The 21,540-nt window shown below is 39.7% G+C and overlaps 1 protein-coding gene across 1 annotated transcript; it reads left to right on the top strand.

The window, feature by feature from the left end:
• Nucleotides 1–1,101: 1,101 nt before the first annotated feature.
• DNAJC8 (DnaJ heat shock protein family (Hsp40) member C8) lies at nt 1,102–21,045 on the top strand. Its single transcript, XM_081145387.1, has 9 exons — nt 1,102–1,237; nt 3,350–3,451; nt 9,068–9,124; nt 12,548–12,614; nt 13,133–13,227; nt 15,032–15,103; nt 17,598–17,689; nt 18,608–18,683; nt 20,219–21,045. Exons 1-9 carry the CDS (start codon nt 1,160–1,162, stop codon nt 20,339–20,341), a joined length of 762 nt encoding a protein of 253 aa, XP_081001513.1. The 5' UTR covers nt 1,102–1,159; the 3' UTR covers nt 20,342–21,045.
• The last annotated feature ends 495 nt before the right edge of the window (nt 21,046–21,540 follow it).

Here is a 21,540-nt window from a genome sequence, read left to right as displayed (position 1 = left end):
ATGGAGTAGGCTGGGCATCCAGTGGAGGGTCATACTGAGTTTGTGCAAAAGATCCATCTAGGCACCAGGATGGCTGTAATTAAAAAAAAAAGGAGCCCAGCGGGGCGTGGCTCAGGGGTTGAGCATGGACCTGGGACCCAGGTGATCGGGGTTCGATTCCTGGTCAGGGCACTTGCCTGGGTTGCAGGATGGATCGCCATGATCCCCAGTCGGGGGCGTGCAGGAGGCAGCTGATCAATGACTCTCTCATCACTGATGTTTCTATCTCTCTTTCTCCCTCTCCTTTCCTCTCTCTGAAATCAATAAAGATATACTTTTAAAAAATAAACAAAAAAAAAAACCCACAAAAAAATACTTCCATTTAAAAAAAAAGGACATTGCTGGTGGTAATGTAAAATGTTTCAGCTGCTGTGGAAAACAGCTTGGCAGTTGCTCAAAAGTTAAATATAGAATTCTCATATGACTCAGCAATTTCACTTTAGGTATTTGGCATATACCCCCCACCCCAATTGAAAATTAGTACTCAAACAAATACATGTAGCCTCATGTTCACAGCAGCACTATCATCACAACAGCCAAAAGATAGAAACAACCCAAATGTCCATCAATTGATGAATGAATAAAATTGTGGTATATACATACAGGACAGTGGAATATTATTCAACCATAAAAAGTAACTAAGGAATGATACATGCAATACCTTAGATAAACCTTGAAAACATGCTAAGTGAAAGAAGGCAGACACAATAGGTCACATATTGTATGGCTGCATTCATATGAAATGTCTATAATAGGTAAATCTATAGAGACAGAATACAGAGTGGTTGGGAAGTAAGGGGAATGGGAGGAACAGCTTAATTGGTGCCAGGTATCCTTTTGGGGTGATAAAACTGTTTTGGAACTAGATAGAGGTGGTGGTTGCACAACACTGTGAATGCACTAATGGCCAATGAGTTGTTCACTTTAAAATGATTAATTGTATGTCATGTGTATTTTACCTCAATTTTTTAAAACAAGAGTCTTTGGTTAGAGGTGTGCGGCTGTGCTCGGAGCCCTTTAAGGGCCGCAAGGAAGGCGGTGAGGCCGGAGAGGCGGGCCTGTACGAGTCACGTGAAGCAGCGCCTGCGCAGACGAGTCACGTGGTGGCTGGGCCGGGGAAATGGCGGCTTCAGGAGAGAGCGGGGCTTCGGGCGGCGGAGGGAGCACAGAGGAGGCATTTATGACCTTCTACAGTGAGGTGATCTACGAGGAATGAGTAGTGGCACCGGGGCGACCCCGTCTGGACCTGCTCTCCCAGCGGGCGAAGGCAGTGGCCCTCCTGGCCTGGACCGTTGGGCGGCTGCTGTCTGGCCTGCGGGGCGGCGCGGGGCTGGGGGTGTGTGTGCGTCTCTCCCTGATAGCTGCTGGGGGACCCCCTGGGCAACGAAAACGGGGTTGGGTCCGACGTCAGCGGGTAGACAGAGATTCTGGCCAAGGAAGTACCTGGGCGCGCGTAGAGTTTCCCAAGTTCGCGGAGTCAGGGCTGGCAGAGGCCGGCCTTCCTGGGGGCTACTTAACCGTCCAGGCCCCCGTTTTTATTTTAAACGGAAGCCCTCTCTACTTAGTCCTCTATAATGATTGTATTAGTGGTTATTTCTGCCATTCGCGAATGCCAGGCATTGTGCATCATGCCAGGTAGGCATCTCCATTTTACAGATGACAAACCTGAGGTTTAGGGAGGTGAAATACTTTGTAACAACTTGGTATCACGTTAGGACAGGCGTCAGTTTGACCTGAGCCTCGTTTACCATCGCATTTCCAGCACTTACTACATACGGTTATTCAGTAAATATGTGTTGAGTAAATTAAAGAATGAATAAATGAAGGAAAAACATACCATTTGGAGCCCGAGGACCTCGGATTGGATTCGTGCATGGCAGTTGACTGTGATTGAATTCTTTCAAGGCATTGATTTTGCAGATCTCGTTTCCATGTCTGTAAAACGAATCAATATTAAAACGAGTTTTTATGAGGGGTAATGGAGTTAATATATAAGAAAGGATTTCATAAGCAGAAGAGCTCTGTAAGACTTAAGGCCAAAGACGGAGCTTATTAAGTTGACTTGGATTTGAGGAATGGAGTTGCTTCTCTGGTATTTGTAACAGTGTGTGTTACATAGTAGTTTCTCCTAAGTATTACATTTAAACACGGAAATTAACACATCCTTTATAGTCCTTTTGAAATGCCTAATTCACGTGAAAGTGTTCAGCAATTATGATGAAATTGTTTCACTTAACAAATCTTAGTTTAAAAAGAAAAGAAAAACAACAGCAACCCTGACTTGAGTTGGATGAGAGAAAGTACATAAAGGAGGACCCTTCAATCATTCAATCGTTGTTCATTGAGCACTTGACATGTACTAGTGTACTGTTTCTGTGCTGCAGATATGATAGTGAACAGCAGACAGGAAAATCTTATCTTTGTTTCTTAGAGCTTGCATTCTATAGAGAGGGATAAACAGTAAACAAACAGATGTACAATATAACGTCAGGTAGTGATTTAAGCGCTGTAAGGAAAAGTAAGCCTGGGAAAGAAGATGGGGGGTGAGGGGATTGGCATGCTATTTTAGAGAGTGAAGATGCTAAGAAGGAATGGATTTTTATGTTACAAAATTCTTTCCAAATTCATTTGGCCAGAGGAATAAAGATGGTAAGTAGCATACCAGATGTTCATTCCAACTGGCATTCCAAGTCTGATAGTGGCACCAAGGATGCTTTCCTGGAACTACCAGGGGCCTGGCCTGTTCTTCAAGTTGTCTTCAGGCCAGGAATTTTTCTAACTTTATTAGAGTTAGGTAGGCAGTTATTTGCTCTCTCCCACATACTTTTTAAATGCTGCTTTAACATATATATATGTGTAATTGTATTTTTTCTTTTAAAAAGTTGTAAAGTATGAACACACTTGAGTAAATCTTCTATCATTAGAGTGGAAACTCTTTGAAGGTGGTGGATGTGACACTGAATTCTCTCAATGGTTGCTTTGGAATCAAACTGTTAAGATTAAAATTCTTATTTATAAATTGGGTAATTAGAAACAAGTCAGTTAACCTCTCTAAGTCTCAATTTTCTTATCTATAAAATGGGGATAATAGTATCTACTGTATAAGATTGTTGAGAGGAATAAATATATGTAAAGTTTTCACATTATTAAAATTCAACAGATGGTAGCTGTTGTAATTATTCCTCAGCGTGGTTAACCTGCACACGTAGACACACAGATGTTTGCTCAACATGCCAGTGAGTAACTTGTTAGGATGACAATTCAGAATTTTTCAGCTTTACTAATGAAGTTTTTGTCTCTTTTATGTTAGGTGAAACAAATAGAGAAGAGAGATTCAGTTTTAACGTCCAAAAATCAGATTGAAAGATTGACCCGTCCTGGTTCCTCCTACTTCAATTTGAACCCATTTGAGGTGAGCTGTCTGATGTTGCTGTGGTGTTATGATGGGGAGCTTTGCCTAGTTGCAGGCAGGCTTACATCAGAACATACACCTAATTTATATTATAGTTGGAATTGAACTTGAGTGGTTTTATTGTGAGCAGAACCTGAGAGGTAGTATGTTAAGGAAAATGAGAGTCTTTGCCCTATCATATATCCTCCATGATCTTTAAGCAACCCAAATATATATGGATTTATTTTCAGATGTGAAGGGATAGCTAGCTTTGATAAATTTAGGATCTTCGATTTAATTTGCTTGTTAAAATTTTCTGTTTCACCACAATTAAAGTGTGAAAAATCCCAACAACCAAAAAATTATCACAAGATTTTAGACAAAGAAATACACTTTTTGGGTTTCCTTAGTTTTATAACTTTAAACTTTTCCTCCTTATAAAAGTAAATCATATTTCTTATTAAAGTTTGAAATATAAAGCAAGCAAGAATAGCCCTTGCCAGTTTGGCTCAGTGGTTAGAGTGTCAGCCCAAGAACTGAAGGGTCCCAGGTTCAATTCTGGCCAAAAGCACATACCTCGGTTGCAGCCTTGATCCCCAGCCGTGGTTGGGGTGTGTGCAGGAGGCAACCAGTCAATGTGTCTCTCTCAAATCTCTCCCTCCCCCTCCCCCCCCTCCCCCTTTCTCCTTCTCTCTTCTCTCCCTCTCTCCCCCCCTTTCCCCTCCCTTCCTCTCCCTTCCTCTCCCTTCCTTTCCCTTCCACTCCCTTCCACTGTCTCTGAAAAGCAATGGAAAAAATATCCTTGGGTGAGGATAAAAAAAAAAAAGCAAGAATAAATAATCATGTAAATTCTACCTCAGAGAAATAGCTACTCCTTACTGTTTATATTCAATCTGTTTTAAAATTTTTATTTAAAAATAAGGGTCATATAAAGTATAGTTTTGCATTATTTAAAAAGTCTCTATAATTACTATTTAAATCCTTTATTGTAGGATTTTTAAATTAGCTTCTAATTGTTCACAATTATAAATTGAAATGAGTATTGTTAACATAAAAATAACACTGAACACTTATAAAAAACTTTTTTTATTGTGGTAAAATATACATAACATAAAATTAACCATTTTAACCAGTTGTAGGTGTAGAGTTCAGTGGTGTTAAGTACATTTACAATGTTGTACAACCACAATCACCATTCAGTTCCAGAAAATTTTCATCATTTCAAATAGAAACTCCAAACCCATTAAATAATAACTCCCATTCCCCCTACTCCCAGCCCTTGGTAACTTCTGATCTGCTTTCTGTCTATGAATTTGCCTATTTTAGGTGCCTCATATAAGTGGAATCATACAACATTTGTGTCTGGCTTATTTCACTTAGCATAATATTTTCAAAGTTCATCCATTGCTTCTGGTTTTTTTTTTTTTTTTTCAGTCCTCACCCGAGGATATTTTTTCCATTGCTTTTCAGAGAGTGAAAGGGAAAGAGAGAGAGAGAGAAACATCAATGTGAGAGAGTCATTGATTGGCTGCCTCCTGCACGCCCCCGACTTTGGATCAAGCCCACAACCCGGGCATGTGCCCTGACCGGGAATTGAACCCAGTCGCCTGGATCCTAGGTTGATGCTCAACCACTGAGCCATTCCTGGCCGGGTAGTAATGACCTTTATAACAAAAGGATCCAGTCCAGAATCTCCTGTTACATTTAGTTGTCATGTCTCTTTAGTCTTCAGTCTGGAACAGTTCCTCAGTCTTTCCTTGACTTTTGTGATCTTCACATTTCTGAAGATCACAGACCAGTTATTATGTAGCATGTCTCTCAACTTGAGTTTATTTGATGCTGCTTCATGTTAGAATAGGTTTATGCAACGTTGGCAGGAATATCTCAGAAGTGATACTGCATTTTTGTCTGCACCCTATAAAGTGGTAACTTGATTGCATGGCCAGGGTGGCTCAGTGGTTGAACGTAGACCCATGCACCAAGAGGTTGCCAGTTCTGCTTCTAGTCAGGGCACATGCCTGGGTTGCGGGCTCAATCCCTGGTGAGGGTGTGCAGGAGGCAGCCAATCAATGTTGATTCTGTCCCATCCGTGTTTCTGTCTTTCCCTCTCCCTTCCCCTCACTAAAATCAATAAAAGCGTATTTAAAAAAAAAAAAAAGTGGTGCATGATTTTGATTTATCTCATTACTAATCATGTTAATTTGATCACTTAAAGAGTTACCTGCTAGCCCTGGCTGGGGAGCTCAGTTGGTTAGTGTTGTCCAGATATGCCAAGGTTGTGGGTTTGAGCCTCAGTCAGGGCACATCCAAGAAACAAATGAATGCATAAATAAGTGGAATAACAAATCTCCCTCTCAAAAAAAAAAAAAAATTAAATACAAGAGTTGCTTGCGAGGTTTTTTTATGAAGTTACTTTTTTCCCCCATTTGTAATATATATTTTATGGGGAGGTACTTTGAGACTGTGTAAATATCCTTTCCTTATCAGAGTTTCAATTTATTAATTTGTCAGTATGGACTTGGGGTTTTCTATATTAGTCAGTGGGTTATATTTAGATATCAATTTATTTTGATGTTCAAATTGTCCCAAATTTGGCAAGTAGGTTACCTTTCAAGTGAGCTCCTGTCTTTTTTATATGTCGTCATCATGCTTTGATTACTAGGCACTCTTGTACTTTTCCTGACCCAGCCTGGAATTCCTGTTTCACAGAGGAGCCCTGGTTCGTTTCAGTGAAGAATGGTATTTAAAATCAAGATTTGAGTGTTAGGTGTACTCATTGTAGTTGGGATGTCACTCCTCCCAGATTCTATTGGTGGATAGAGCTAAGGAGAGAGAGTATGTGTCTGTGTGTGTGTGTACATACATATTTACATCCAATTTCAATCCCATGCAGGGTTTATTCTAGGTGTTTTTCCCTTCTCTAGTGAGAAATCTTTATATGTGTTTACTTAATTGATCCTCCTATATGCAGGTGATCTCCCATTGCCTTTCCTCCCCTCATGTGAATGCCCTCACCCTGCTTTACTGTTGACACCAACACTGTGCTGCCTCACTGCAAAACCCTTCTTTCCACAACTGAGCTCAAACTTCCATGCCAGGTCACCCTTCCATGTGGTATTCCTCACCTGGTTCTGGTTCCTTGTGTCTGCCCTCAACCCCTGGAGGCTCTTTTCATTCCTCTTGGGCTACAGCATCCTCCCCGCCAAACAAACACCATTTCTACACTCTTCATCTTACTTGGGCTTTGACTTGGGCTTTGAGTCCACACTCCTCTGCATGGAGTCCCTCTTCACTCTGCTCAGGTTCCAACTCTTGGTGCCAGCCGTACTTTACATAAATGCTCCCCACACCCTGCTAGAGCGCCAGTATCTTGCATTGGGCTGCCCTTTTGCACTGGATGCCCTCCTGCATGGGCACCCCTGTTACCATGTACAAGCTTCCACACCCCATACTAGGCCACTCCTTTGTGGAGATGGCCTTGCCTGGACCCCTGTACCAGACCACCTTTCCTTGTGGACACTCTCCTTACCCTGCTTGGTGTCAAACACCCTGTATTGGGCTCTACTTCAATGGGGATGGCTTCCTCTTTCTTCTTGCGCTCTTGCACCCTGCACTGGGCTACCCTCCCATGTTAACAGTCTCACCCTGCTTATGTTCTAACACTGTACCAGGCTGCCTACCTAAAACCCTATGCCAGGATGCCCTCCTTAGCCTACTTCGGCATTCCATGTTGGGCTGCTCTTGTTTGTGAATGCTCTTGTCACCCAGTTTGGGCTCTAGCACTGTGACTGGCCACCACTCCCAGTGTTGTCACTGTCTTCTTCATTCCAGATGGGCTCTCACACTCTGCTCTGGGCCATCATAACTCTCCACCCAAAGTAGATGTCTGCTTTGCCTGTCACCACTTAATGTATTTGGATTGTATTGCTCAGAAAGAGAAGGGGAAGACAAAAGAATACCTTTGATACAATTTTGGAGAGGGCAGGCATAGGGGGAGATAATTTGTTTGAGAGGTAATAAAGAATTTGATGGTATGTTCTTTCTGTCGTCATGTTTTTTCCTATTAAGTCATACTTTTAAATTGAGCATAGTACCGTGGAAGGGGACAAGTAATCATATAACTTAGGCAATTATGTTTTAGGGTAATTAGTGTTTCTGTGGAGACCTGATTGACGAGAAGTGAGAGATCACTGGGACCTGTATGAAGGCTAGGGTTTTAATGCCCTACTAGTTAATGTGGTTCTAGAAGTGGAACTCACTGCCCTGTAGCTCCTGTCCTGACAATAGGAAATATATTTGGATGTGTAAAGATGTGGGGAGGTGGGTACACTTAGGAAAGTGTGAGATTGTGTTTGGGCAGGATTCCATGACTGTCCATTAAAACTTTTGTCTTTCATGCAAAATGTGTTGGCCACTCTATAGGATGGGCATCATAAAGTTGTGGTGTTTTTTTTGTTAATACTCATATGAGGATACCTTTTCCATTGCTTTTCAGAGAGTAGAAGGGAAGGAGAGAGGGGGAGAGAGAGAGAAACATTGATGTGAAAGAGACATATTGACCTGCTTCCTCCTGCATGCACCCCTACGGGGCCTGGGATTGAACCTGCAACCCAGGTACTGCCCTTGACCAGGACTCAAACCCTTGAGCAAACCTTCAGTCCCCAGGCTGGTGCTCTAACGACTGAGCAAACTGGCCAGGGCTGTATGTATTTTTCACATTAAGATATATTTTCATTTTTATTTTTTCCTCTCCCACCGCCCTTAATAACTGATCCTTAGTTGATGTTTCTGTCCCTCCCTCCCTCTCTAAAAAAATCAATTAAAAATCTTTTTTAAAAAAAGTAAAGTTCTTTAAAATATATATATATTTATAAACATGTCCCCTTACCTATTTACCTTCGCATTTCTAGTATGTAGCAGTGTATTCAGCAGGCAGTAGCTACTATATATAATATTTGAGTGAATGTATGTATTTGTGGTGATGGGATTAGAATCCTTGATGAGGAATGTCAAAACTAGGATACCCAGGCTTGGAGAAGAATGATTAAATTTATTTTTTATGACAGTATTGCTAAAAAAAAAAAAATAAAAATACAGGTGTTTCTGCCATTTGGAATCAGACTTTCCTAGAGGGGGGCCCCAGGCATTGATCTCAGGTTTCCACAGGTGATTGCGATGTTCACTCTGAGTTGAGAACCATCAGGCCATGTAAATTATAGATACAAAGTGAAGCCAAGTGGGCATTTCTCGATTGAGGTGAAGATCAGTTAGCCAGCCTTATTTTTTCCCTGTTGAGTTCTGTGCTTTCTCTACATTTGCAAAGGTAAGTAGGGGATAGGCGATGGGTACTTTTCTTAATGAATGAAGGAGAAATACATTTTCTTAGTGTTTGAAAATATGTCTCTGGGTATAAGATAAATTATTATTTTTTCTGATGGAGTGAAAGTAACTACTGTATTAATTGAGAACCTAAAACAGTATAGCTATTATTTTATTATCTATTTGCTCATTTATATTTGAGTATAATAGCTGAGTACTATTCTAGATGTTGATTATAATATGTATAGTTATTGGGCATCTCTTAAATTTATGAATTCTTTTTAATTTCTTTTACAGTGTTGATTTTGATTCTTTCAGGTTCTTCAGATAGATCCTGAAGTGACAGATGAAGAAATAAAAAAGAGGTTTCGGCAGGTATGGTACTATTTCCCTCTAATGGATGGAGTTTGAACATTTTGAAAATGTAAGCATGTGATGGTTCTCTTAAGACTTGCTATTACAACTTTTGGGCCAATATGTGACCTTTCTTTTTTTAAACTTAAGGCTATTAATTCTTAGATAAAAACCTCATAGTGACATAAAATCTTTAATGGCCATAGCTTACCTCTGAGTAGAAAGAATTTTATATCCAAATAGAATCTCTCTAGCCCCTTAATTAAAAGGGAGAAGTACAAGGTAGAATTGTAGAGCTTACATGGAGTCATACTTACTAAATCTACCCTGGCTTCCAGGAGAGAACATGTTAAATGATTTGTAGCAGTTCTTTATTTTTAGGACCCCATTCCTCAATCATTTTTTTTTTGTAAACTTAAGTAAATACCCAAGAGATAACTGGTTTAATATAAGGAATGCTTTTTGGCAATTCTCTGGGAAAGGAGATCCACAACATCAGCTTCTTGTTCATTCTAATGTTTAATAACTCGAGCTACAAAGTAGTTTTGAGAGTTTGAGTAACCCCCAGCCTTTCCTTCTGTGAGTTGAATAATCACACTCCCTGTAATGTCTTTACAAATTGGATTTTGTATGTATTTCGTGTCGTTTTTTTGTTTTTTAACTTTCCTCAACTTCTTTATTTCTCTTATGTATTATGTCAGCAATTTTCAACCGGTGTGCTGCAAGAATTTTTAAAATGTGCAATACCTGACTATTTAGTCAGGGACACTGACCTCTTTTCCCTTAGATTGACAAATAAAAAAATGACAACAGCCAACACAGCAATAGCTGTCTGATGGGAATGAATCAAAAGTGTACCTATTTCACCTGGCCAGTGTGGCTCAGTTGGTTGAGCGTCGTCCCATGCACCAAGAGGTTGCCAGTTTGATTCTTGGTCAAGGCATATGCCTGGGATGCAGGCTCGATCCCTAGTAGTGGGCGTGCAGGAGGCAGCAGATAGATGTTTCTCTCATCGATGTTTCTGTCTTTCTCTCCCTCACCCTTCCTCTCTCAAATCAATAAAAACATTTAAAAAAAACTAGGATGTTAATTTAAAAAATTTTATCTATTTCTTTTTTTGTCAGATTGGCAAAAAATACAACATATTTTTTGGTGTGCCACAGAAATTTATTAATTAGTTTATGTGTGCCATGAAATGAAAAAGGTCGAAAATTTCTGTCCTATGTATTTAAAGGGGCCTGACCAGTGCTGAATATTATTCTCAGCTCCGCATGACATACTTGTTAATACCCAGTGTTATGCTTGCTTCTTGAGTACAGTAATTGCCCCCTCATTGCTGACTCATAATCATCTTATGATCTATTAAGCCAAGATGTTTTTGATGTTTTTTTATCTTTGCCTACTCAATCATTTCCCATTATATAATTTTGCAGTTTTTTTCTTCCTGAGTTGTACTCTCTACTTACATGTATTCAGATTTTTTCTTTCTCTAAAATTTCAAGTTTCCTAATGTAATGTATTAGTCTTTCCCAATTTAATAAGCAAACATTCAAATCCATAGTCAAAACAACTTTTTTTAAAAAAAATGTATCTTTATTGATTTCAGAGAGAGGAAGGGAGGGAGAAAGAGAGATACATCAGTGATGAGGGAGTCTTCATTGATAGGTTGCCTTCTGCACACCCCGGACTGGGGATCGAGCCTGCAACCTGGGCATGTGCCCTGACTGGGAATTGAACTCGATCTCCTGGATCCTAGGTCAGTGCTCAACTGCTGAGCCACGCCTGGCCGGGCAAAACAACTTTTTATGTAGCTATATAAAGAACTCTTATAATAAGAGTTTTTATTTAGTCATTAATATGACCTAATAGTTAATATGACCTGGAGCTATAAGACTTGAGTTTCAATTTTGGCTGTACCTCTTATAAGCAGTTTGAACTGGGCAAGTTACTTTGGACCTTTCTGTGCCTGTTACCTTAATTGTGAAATGCACATAATAATGGTGTTTACCTTGTGGGGTTGTTATGAGGATTAAATGAGGTAATACACATAAAACACTAGAATAGGTTTTGGTATATAGTATGTTCTCTTTATATGCTAACTGTTGTCAGTGTGTGTTATAGAGTATGCTAAGTTCTTTACTTGGATTTTTTCATTTCAAACTTCAACACAGTGAGCTGTAAGTACATAATATAGGTGGAAGATGAGGTGGAGATAGGTTGAGTTGCTTAAGGTCCTATAGCTAGTATGTGATTGAAGTTGGAATTAGACCCCAGGATTTTGTCTCTAGTAATGTAGGATTTAGCAGTAGATTCCCACTTGCTATCATCCCTCAACACACTCCCTCTGTTCTAACTAGTTGGTTTCTGTCTATCAATGACAGTAGTCCATGGTTCTTAACCATGGCTGCCTAAAAGAATCAGCTGTGGAGATTTTTGTTTTTTATTTTGACATAAGATTTTATAATTATATGTACTTTAAAAAGAAAGAATAGAGCAATGAACACCCATATACTCACCATCTATTTGCAACAGTTCACTTTATTAACCATATATTTTTGGCTGAATTGTTGACAGGTAAATTACAGACACCATAATACTTCACCCTTATACTTCAGCATGAAAACCCCAAATAAAAAAGGACATCTTTTGCATAACTATTTGTCACACCTAACAAAATTAACACTAATTCCGTACTATTATCTGATATGCATTCTAGTAGAGGTTTAACAAGTACAGATGCCAGAGACTCACTCACTTAGAAGTTTTGAGGGTGGAAAGTAGGTATTCGTATTTTTTAAAAACTTCACAGGATTGGAGCACAGCCAGAATTGAGAACCACAGTTTTATATTAGAAGTTCTTTTAGGTTAGAGAGGATGTCTCATACCTGTTTTCTCCTCCTTTCTGCTCAGAATAAGAAACCTAACTGGAACTTGGTAGTTTTCTTTCTTTTTTTAAAAAATATATCTTTATTGATTTCAGAGAGAGGAAAGGAGAGGGAGAGACAGAGATAGAAACATCAATGATGAGAGTCACTGATCAGATAGCCCGCAACCCGGGCATATGCCCTGACCGGGAATCGAACCCCGATCGCCTGGATCCTAGGTCGATGCTCAACCGCTGAGCCAAGCCCGGCCGGGCTGAACTTGGTAGTTTTCAATGTCCCTCCCCTCCCCAATGATAACATCCTCATAATGCTAGGCTTACATTTATTTTCAACATTGTGATTAAAACCCTAATGTTTCCCAGTTGTGCATTTACCTTTTGGTGCTTGAATTTTGTTAAATGCCAGTATTTCTGGGCATTTTATGATATTTATTAATTTAAAAAAATGCTTCTGGATTAATAGTCTTTTTTGCCATAGTACCTTAGAGCTTTTGGTTTAAAGAGTGCAGGCAAAGAGTAAATGTTTCTTTTTGACAAACCTAACCTTTCTCTTATTATAGTTATCCATCTTGGTGCATCCTGACAAAAATCAAGATGATGCTGACAGAGCACAAAAGGCTTTTGAAGGTATTTGTAAATTTACCTGCTTCTGAATAATATATTGTCAATGTTAGGGATGAACTGTTGCTTGTCCTGGATCAAGAAAAGAATATAATAGTTTTGTCTTCTGGCCATGAAGAAGCTGGTTTTCAGTGGAACAGTTGTCATTCCAAAGCAAAATGTTGCTGTTTAACAAATAGACCTTAAATTTGCTTTGTTAAAACTTCTTTGTGCCAACAAAGACTGTTATTGCATAGGATCATTTTTTTTCTCTGAACATAAAAAATAATTGGCAATGTTTTATCGCTGAATTAAACCTAGATGTGGTGTATGTAGTCTTGAGTGGATATTTAATTTTTTCCAACGCTCTCAAGGAAAGTCATTGCTGTAGTTGTATGGTTTTTAAAATTAGTTTAACAACAGTAAATATTTTAACAAAGTAGGGAATACTTTTAGATGGCTCAAGTCCATTTACACTGCCTGAGTATAGTTCAGACTTGCAGAGGGTGTTTGCAGAAACAGTTAATTTCAATGTTTTGCATTAGCTGTGGACAAAGCTTACAAGTTGCTACTGGATCAGGAACAAAAGAAGAGGGCCCTGGATGTAATTCAGGCAGGAAAAGAATACGTGGAACACACTGTAAGTATTTATAGTGCTGCTGTGTTTACAGGAAGTATTAGCAAGCCTTGGGCACCTTGTAGGAGGGTAAATGTTAACATAGCAATGCCTGCCAGTGTAATTGTGACTGCATACTTGGTCTATACCACTTTGCTGTGGAGGTAGTGGATAGTGAGTGTCTAAAGCTATAATTCACCCTTAGAGCTCAGGATGAGAAGTGGTAGGACACTTCTCTGACCTCCTTCCTTAACAGTCCTGTGTTGTGGAGAGAGGGCTTTTCTTGTCCTCTATTTACATGTCACATTACCCCATTTGAGAGTGAAGAAGTGGAGCAGCCATGTGACACTTGATCCTTGATTTTTTAAAAATATGTTTTTATTGATTTCAGAGAGAGGGAGGTAGAGAGAGAAACATCAATGATGAGAAAGAATCATCGATTGGCTGCCTTCTGCATACACCCTACTGGGGATCAAGCCTGCAACCTGGGCATGTACCCTGACTGGGAGTTGAACCTGGGCATGTGCCCTGACTGGGAATAGAACTGTGGCCTCCTGGTTCATTGGTTGATGCTCAACCATTGGGCAACACCAGCTGGGTGACCCTTGATTTTTATGCTTGTCTCCGTAAAGGGGTTGGAACATGGACTTGAAATAGGTTGACAAGGGGATATGAGTAGATTTTTTTTAAAACATAGGAGGAGCTACATGTCTTTATTAATAATAGGGAAGGAGTCAATTGAAATAAATTTAGTTAGAGCTGGTGTTAATTTTTATTGCATTACTGAAATCTCCTGAGTGGCAGAAAATGTTAAGGTTGCTCGCTTGAGCTAAGAAAGGTCTTTGTTTTAATTTTTTACTTGCTGGAGCAAGAATCTTGAGACCATTTATAATAAGGGCTGTTTCAATCGGGAGTGAATATGGATGTTTTCTTTGAAGAGCTTTTGTAATCTAAACCAGAACTTCATAACCAGTAATGATAATGACTCCAGGTTTAGACGAGGAAAATGAGGAAAAAGAGGAGATGGACAGCCAAAATTATGTCCTTCTGGTCATGTGTTGGAAATGGTACGTGTAGGCCCAGTTCTGGCAAAATCAGAAAAGTACCTGACAATTTGTACTTGAACCATTGTGGTGGTTACCCTTCATCTGTATTTTGCTTGTAAAGGAGCCATCCTCAGTCTTTCTGGCCACAAGGTGGCAGTGGGGCCTTTCTGAGTTTGGAAAGCACTTTGCTTTTTGCTGGTGTACAACACTGAATGATTGTTTAATGGAATAATGTCATTCTTTTGTGAATGAGTATATTTCATTTTTTTGGATCTCAATAGTTGGCAAAGTGATAAAAACACCAATTAACACTTTGTGAAAATTATTAGTGTAAAGAGGTTTCAAAGTGAAAATGATTAAAAATGCAAGTTGTAGAAATGCCAGGAAAACAATACTTATTCTGTATATTCTTCTAAAACTTGACACATATATTTTCTTTACTATAAACACATAACTACAAACTGAGAAAGATAAATGGGTAATGTGTTAATTTTCAAAGGCTCTTTTGATCTGGCCTAGGATTTTTTTAATGAGTTGGGAACAGCTTCCTTGCTGGTCCCCATTCATCCTTACAGGTAGATTGGATTTTAGATGAGGTTAGAGAAAACCCCTTGTTCCTAGTTTTCCTTGGTTGCATTGCTGTTTTGGAGGGGAGGCTCATCTTTTTTCAATGCAAACTTTTTGTTGTATGTATAGAAAAGTACCCATATTGTGTGTGCAGCTTATTGGCTACTCTCAAAGAATGAATGCTTATTTTTTGATGAAAAAAAATTTTTTTTTAGGTGAAAGAGCGAAAAAAGCAATTAAAGAAGGAAGGAAAACCTACAAATGTAGAGGAGGATGATCCAGAGCTGGTGAGTTAAGGGAAAAGCCACCTTATCTCCTGTGTTTGGGTTCACTGATTGGTGGGTTAAAGAGAGGACAGCCTGAAGAGTGATGCATACGTGCTATAACCATTTTATTTTAACTTAAAATATCAAATGTGCATTTATTCACCCTTTTAAAAAATTCACCCCTTTTTTATCAAAGGGCTACGGCCTTTTTCTTTGAGTGTATTTTAGCTCATTGGAGTTTGTAGTTGAATTTATTTTATGAAACACATACACGAAACATTATCGATAGTATTTAGTACTTTTAATTTCTTTTGAAGTACTTTGAAAACTTAGGTATTTGTGAAACGTACTAAGAGCAAAATCCTAGATATTTATAATTTTTTTCTAATCTTTTCTAGCTGTCTCACCTGTACCTCATTCAATAGCAGTTATTTTTAGGAACTTATGGCTATTGAATTTTTGTAAAGTGTTATATTTAGCTTTAAAAGAAACAAACATTTTTATAACCACATTCATGAATTTCTGTGATATTTAAATCACACAAGTATAGTATTAATTGCAGCCAGCATAGACAGCTTTGGGAACAATCACAAATGACTTTTTAAGATTATTTATTTATTTTTTATTGATTTTGGGGGGTGTTGGGGGAGAGAAACATCGATATAAGAGAGAAACATTGATCGATTTGCCTTGCCTCCCTCATGCACCCAACCGGGGATTGAACCTGCACAAGTGACTCTTAAACATCTGTCTACTAGCCATGAGTTCTCATTGTTCTCTAGGTATAATTTTACAGAGATATGGAGAGCATTGGCTAATTTAGTGGAGATTGGTTAAGAGAGACTATTCTGTTTAAATATTTGTGTCTTTTTGCCTGTTTAGCCTGAAAAATGTAAAGTCATCTTAATCTTGCCTCAGTGTAGGTCAACATGTAACTTACCCATACGCCTACCTTGTTTTTAAAGATTTATAGCGGAGAGGCTGTCTTGCTAGGGAAACTTCCCTTCAGCTTCTCTTGCTTCAGTGATTTTGCTAACATCGACTGGTCCCATCTTCTGTGTGGTAACATTGCTTGAGAACTTCTAGGCCATATTTTCCTCAGTCTCATTCTGTCTTCCCTTTAATTATCCTCTCTAGTCTTTTCTGAAGACCCTCTTACAAATATTCTTGGTTTTTCTAAGTTGTTAGGAACCCTGACTTTTTTGTTGTCTTTTTTTCTGATTATAAAAGAATACATGCTAATGATAGAAAATTTGGAAAAAATAAAATATTGAAAATCACCAGCCACTGTTCATCCAGGAGAGTTTAGAGCTTTTAAAGATATTAAAATATTCATGACAGACTCTTCTCCTTTGATGTTTGTCCTTATTAGGGATTGGAGTTGGTCAGCATTGCTTTCATTGTGGGCAGGTAACAATATTAAAAGAAGTGAGAAATTTGGGGGCTCCTTTTCTTTCTTTTTTCTTCATATATTTCTCTTTACTCCAGTGTCTGCTTTTAGGATATAGGCCCTCTGAAATCTGCGTGATGGGTTATTTTCTGTATTTCTTTGTATATTGAAAATATTTTATATTTAGGGGAAAAGTTTTAAAGATAGAGTTCTGTTTTCTATCTAATGTGTTAACTCTTTCTGTCAGTGTGTTAGTTAGAATATAAGTTCAGCTGCGTACAACTGAGACCCAAAATGATGGTGGTTTGAACAAGATAGCAGCTTGTTTTCTGATCTGTGTAATAGACTCTGGGGAGATGGCTGTTGGTATGGTAGCCCTGGAACATGTGTTATCCAAGAATTCCGTCTCTTCTGACTCTTCCAACAAGGATGTTACCTCCATCCTCAGAGTTCAGAATAGAAGACAGGGGCAAGAAGGGATAAGCCTGCTCCTTCTAAGAACTTTAGGAAGTTGCTACATCACTTTTCCTAATATCCCATGGGCTAAAACTTAAGTTATGTGGTCCACACCTAGCTACAAGGAAGCCTAGGAAATACAGGCTTTTATGTTGCGTGGCCATGTGCCTTAAGGTAAGGGATTTTAGATGGCGGGGGAAGAGACAGGGAGGTGTCAGAGGGTGGCAACTAGTAGCCCCACCACAGTCAGTAGACTACCCTAAGTCTGTTCTGCTTGATAGCAACTTTGTATCTCTAGTATCTAGTTTGGTGCCTAGCACAGAATAATTTTAAAATATTTGTGAAAAGAAAAAAAAAAAAAAGAAAGTTATTTTTGGAAGGTCTTTGGATGAAAGGTCCCTCCAAAATCTCAAATGGTGGTGATGAGTAAGTAGTGCTTTTTACTAGAGCAAGTTTCATTATATTATCTGAATGGTGAAAGTAGCAGAAAGATCTCAGAGGCAGATGTGTTATTTCTTCCCTGAGAACATCATTAAGTGGTTCTCTTTGAAGAATCTTTGTCTTTGCTGAGTTCTAATCTACTTTTGTCTTGGGCTCCATACGAAAGTACTTGATTCAAGTAGTTGGTAAAATGTTAAATTTTATTCTTTTGTTCTTACTTTCTTGTAGTTCAAACAAGCAGTATACAAACAGACCATGAAACTCTTTGCTGAGCTGGAAATTAAAAGGAAGGAGAGAGAAGCCAAGGAGATGCATGAAAGGTACATATCAATATAGTCATTTAAACCGTATCTGAATACCTAGACTAATCAGCATTGCTCTTCGGGGATTTTCCTAATGAAGGAATAATAGAGTATGTCATCTGAACAATATTCTAAAATAGTTATCTGAGACAGCCAAAGTTTTGAATCACCAGGGTAAGAAATTCTTACTTTGGGAAATACTGACTAGACCTGTCCTTAGGAAGTTTATAATCAGGAGTGCTGTGCACTTTCTTCCTGACTTCCTGGAGTGAAATAGGCAGCTATTGAGGTCATTGTTACTGAGGCCAGAACCTTTTGTGTGTCCAGTGGTTGCAGCTTTGGTGAGTATGTAGTATTGTACAGTGTAATCACACATACAATGTTTGTTGTGCTAAAGTATGGTTTCCCTGGCTCATCAGAAATCTTGAGATTAATTTAGTTTATGTATTTTGTGGTGTTGATTGGTGTTTACCAGTAACTAGGTTTTGCTAGTTGAGGCTGTTTGAAATATCCTTATTTTAGGATAGGGTTTTGTGCAGAGATCCTCTTGAGTAAGAGCCTCTGTTATTGTAATGCTCATTCTACTGAAGTAAGGTGGCCTGGGTTCTTAAGATAGTTTTGTCAGTGGCTGAGCCCAGAACCTACTATTAGGATTGGCTGAGCTTTGATGATCTTGTCTATCTGTGTAATGGGAGTTTATCTGCAGTTTAGCCCCACCACAGTCAGTAGACCACCCTAAAAATGCAGTTTCATCTGCATTTTTTAGAATGAGACATTTATGAAACTACTTTGAGCCCTTTCCAGGCAGCTATCTTTGTAGAATCCTAGGAAATTGATTTACTTTATATGCTTGCTTCTGTGGGGAGATACCTTAACTTGTATAGTTAACACACTCTTAAGTGTCGTATAAATACTATGGTCTGGTTTTCTTCCTAGGAAGCGACAAAGAGAAGAAGAGATTGAAGCTCAAGAAAAAGCCAAACGGGAAAGGGAGTGGCAAAAAAACTTTGAGGTAAATTTCCAAGGTGGCCAGGAATTCTTATTCCAGAGTAAGAAAACTTCCCAGCATAGAAACGTGGTTCCTGGGGCATTCTCAGGATTGACTGGGGCCGACAGTCAGGGGATGGGATATGCAGGGAAGAGTCTTGTCCTGCCTCAGCCACCTTTAAGTTCTATAGCCTGGGCAAGGGCAGCGAGGATCCCTGAATGATGTTTCAGAGATTGTGGTAGGCATAAGCTGCCAAGTGGGCTCAAGAAAAATGGCTTGCCCATATAATTTAGGGGGCAGACATGGAGTGGTGCCCTACTTACAGGTCTTTTAGTAGAAACTGAGGTTCTTGTGGACCTGAGGTCCTGCCTGCGGAGAGACTCACGGCTTTTGAACTTGACTCCTCTCTTTGACATCCTAGTTGCATCCTTCAGGTGCTCAGCTAGTTTTCTGAATTGAGCAACATTTGGTCTTTTCTAACATTTAGGTTTCAGGGTAGGGATTGGCTAACCAGAGTTGATGACTTTGTTTCTGTACCACTGCATCTATGAATAAAGAGAGAAAATGAGGAGGCCCCTCGATAAGGAGAAAGAGACCCTAGTGGCCCTCTCAGCACAGCTGGTGCTGGTGTTGAGCCTCCATACGAGTTTTGGTGGGGAGTAGGAAAGGTGCAGTGGAAAGAGTGGCTGTACTATACTGGCTAGCCATGTGGCTTTTTTTTTTTTTTTTTTAACTCTAACTCGAGGACATGCTTAGAGAGAGGAAGAGAGAGAGAGAGAGAAACATTGATTGGGTGCCCCGACTGGGGATGCAACCCTCAACTTAGGCAAGAGCCCTGATTGGAATCAAATTGGCAATGCTTTGGTGCATAGGACAACGCCCAACCAACTGAGCCACTCCGGGCTGGCAGCCATATGGCTTTGAGAAAATGATTTGATTTTACTGAACCTTGGTATTGTCATTTGTGAAATGCTGGTAGCACTACACATACCACAGTCAACTTTTTTTTTTTTTATTAATATGTCTTTATTGAGTTCAGAGAGAGGAAGGGGGGAGAGAGAGAGAGAGAAAGAGAGAAACATCAAAACATCAGTGATGAGAGAGTCATTGATCAGCTGCCTCCTGCAATGCCCCCGATTGGGGATTGAGCCCACATCCCAGGCATGTGCCCTGACCGGAATCGAACCTTGATCTCCTGGATCCTAGGTCAATGCTCAACCGCAGAGCGATGCCAGCTGGGCCACAGTCAACTTTTTGTGAGGATTAGAAGTAGCAAATGCTAAGTGTCTAGCCCAGAGGTTCCCAACAAATGGTGGCTATATATTGTTGAGATGAGTATTACTCATTTTGTTCTCTCCCAACCTGCTGCTGGCTATTCTGCCTTCTAGAGGTGGTATGACACTTTCCTGGGACGATGGAAATTGGAGCAAAGCTCTGCTCTTTTCTACTCTTTGACTATTCCAGGTGGTTGAGCTAGGTTACAGGGGAGATGGCAGAGCAGGTTCAGGCCCTTCCTCTTATTAACTAGCTTCTGTACCTCAAACTTCTTTTGTGTTTAGGAAAGTCGAGACGGTCGTGTGGACAGCTGGCGAAACTTCCAAGCAAATACAAAGGGGAAGAAAGAGAAGAAGAATCGGACCTTCCTGAGACCACCAAAAGTAAAAATGGAGCAGCGTGAGTGACCACCTGGGATCACAGCCACGGAACCTATCCCCAGCTGTCTCCCCTCCTGCTTTGAAGGACTCATTCTTTCCTCCCATTTCCACCCCAACATAGAATAGTATTTGCTTTTTAGGCCATTTTGTTTTCAATACAATTTAATATCAATCAGAGTAATTCTTTTGTACATTGAAATGAGGGGCTCGGTTTAAAAAGAAAGCTTCCTCTACCCCCACCCCTAAGCCAACCAAGATTGGAAGGTGCCACCACTGGTGTTGCCTTCTCTTCCCTCAGCTTGTAACTTAACGTTTTGTACTTCACCGAATTGTCATGGTTAGAGACTTCGTGTATAGTTTGTGGAAATCATCCAATTAAACATATTGCTTAAAATGGTGTTGCTATGACTTCAGAGACAAGCCTGGGCCACCTTGGGAAGCCCTTTTGCTTCATTGTCTTGCTTCTGGGTGTGGCATCCTCCAAAGCCCCAGGTCAGACAGGGAGGGCATTGGGCACACAGAGCAATCACTTGATGCCTGGACATCCCAAGGTGTTTGGCATGTGCTGTCCCATCTGATTGACCAACCCGAGTGGCATGAAGCTCTGAGCCACCCAAACCTGTTCACTTTCCAAAGAGCTAGCTGTCCTCCATCTGGCACCATTTTGTCCTAGCCTGTCTGCATTCGTTAGTGGTAATATTCTGTATGTGTAATAAATTTTTATACCCTAACCACTGATGTAGTCTTCTTCAGGTATTATTCCAAGGCGGGCCCCTGAAATCCTTTGGAGTTCTGGCTCCCTACCACTCACTTGCTAACCCTTAGTCTCCTCTTGTACACAGTGGGAATATAGGTTACTGTAGTGGTTTTGAGGGAGGAGTAGCCATGGCATATATAAGGTAGCTCCACGGTGCTCGGTGGGTATTGCCAATATTCTTTCTGTGTTAAGTAAAGATACCGATTTTGAGAATTAAATGAAATAACTTGTGAAAATATACAGCTTATCGTATATACTCAAATGTTCTGCTCGCTGTGAGATAAAATCAGCCCTAGAGTAATGACACCTAAAATGTGAAGATACGAGAAACTGAGTGACTTGAAATTAGACTTTTTACAATGTTTCGTAGATGAGTAAAGAGGAATAATAATCACAAGGTATAATCTGTCGTAGTATCAAGAGATACTGCAACTTTGATTTGCTTTCCTGTGGGAGGGGACAGAAGAAT

Source organism: Miniopterus schreibersii (genome assembly GCF_964146895.1).
Source record: "Miniopterus schreibersii genome assembly, chromosome: 8".
Taxonomy (NCBI): Eukaryota; Metazoa; Chordata; class Mammalia; order Chiroptera; family Miniopteridae; genus Miniopterus; species Miniopterus schreibersii.
This window is presented reverse-complemented; position numbering and strand designations above follow the sequence as displayed.

Coding starts and splice junctions, on each gene's coding strand:
- DNAJC8 (XM_081145387.1), top strand. CDS start 1,160: ATGGCGGCTTCAGGAGAGAGCGGGGCTTCGGGCGGCGGAGGGAGCACA. Junction 9,125..12,547: donor TAAAAAAGAGGTTTCGGCAG/GTATGGTACTAT, acceptor CTCTTATTATAG/TTATCCATCTTGGTGCATCC. Junction 13,228..15,031: donor AAGAATACGTGGAACACACT/GTAAGTATTTAT, acceptor ATTTTTTTTTAG/GTGAAAGAGCGAAAAAAGCA.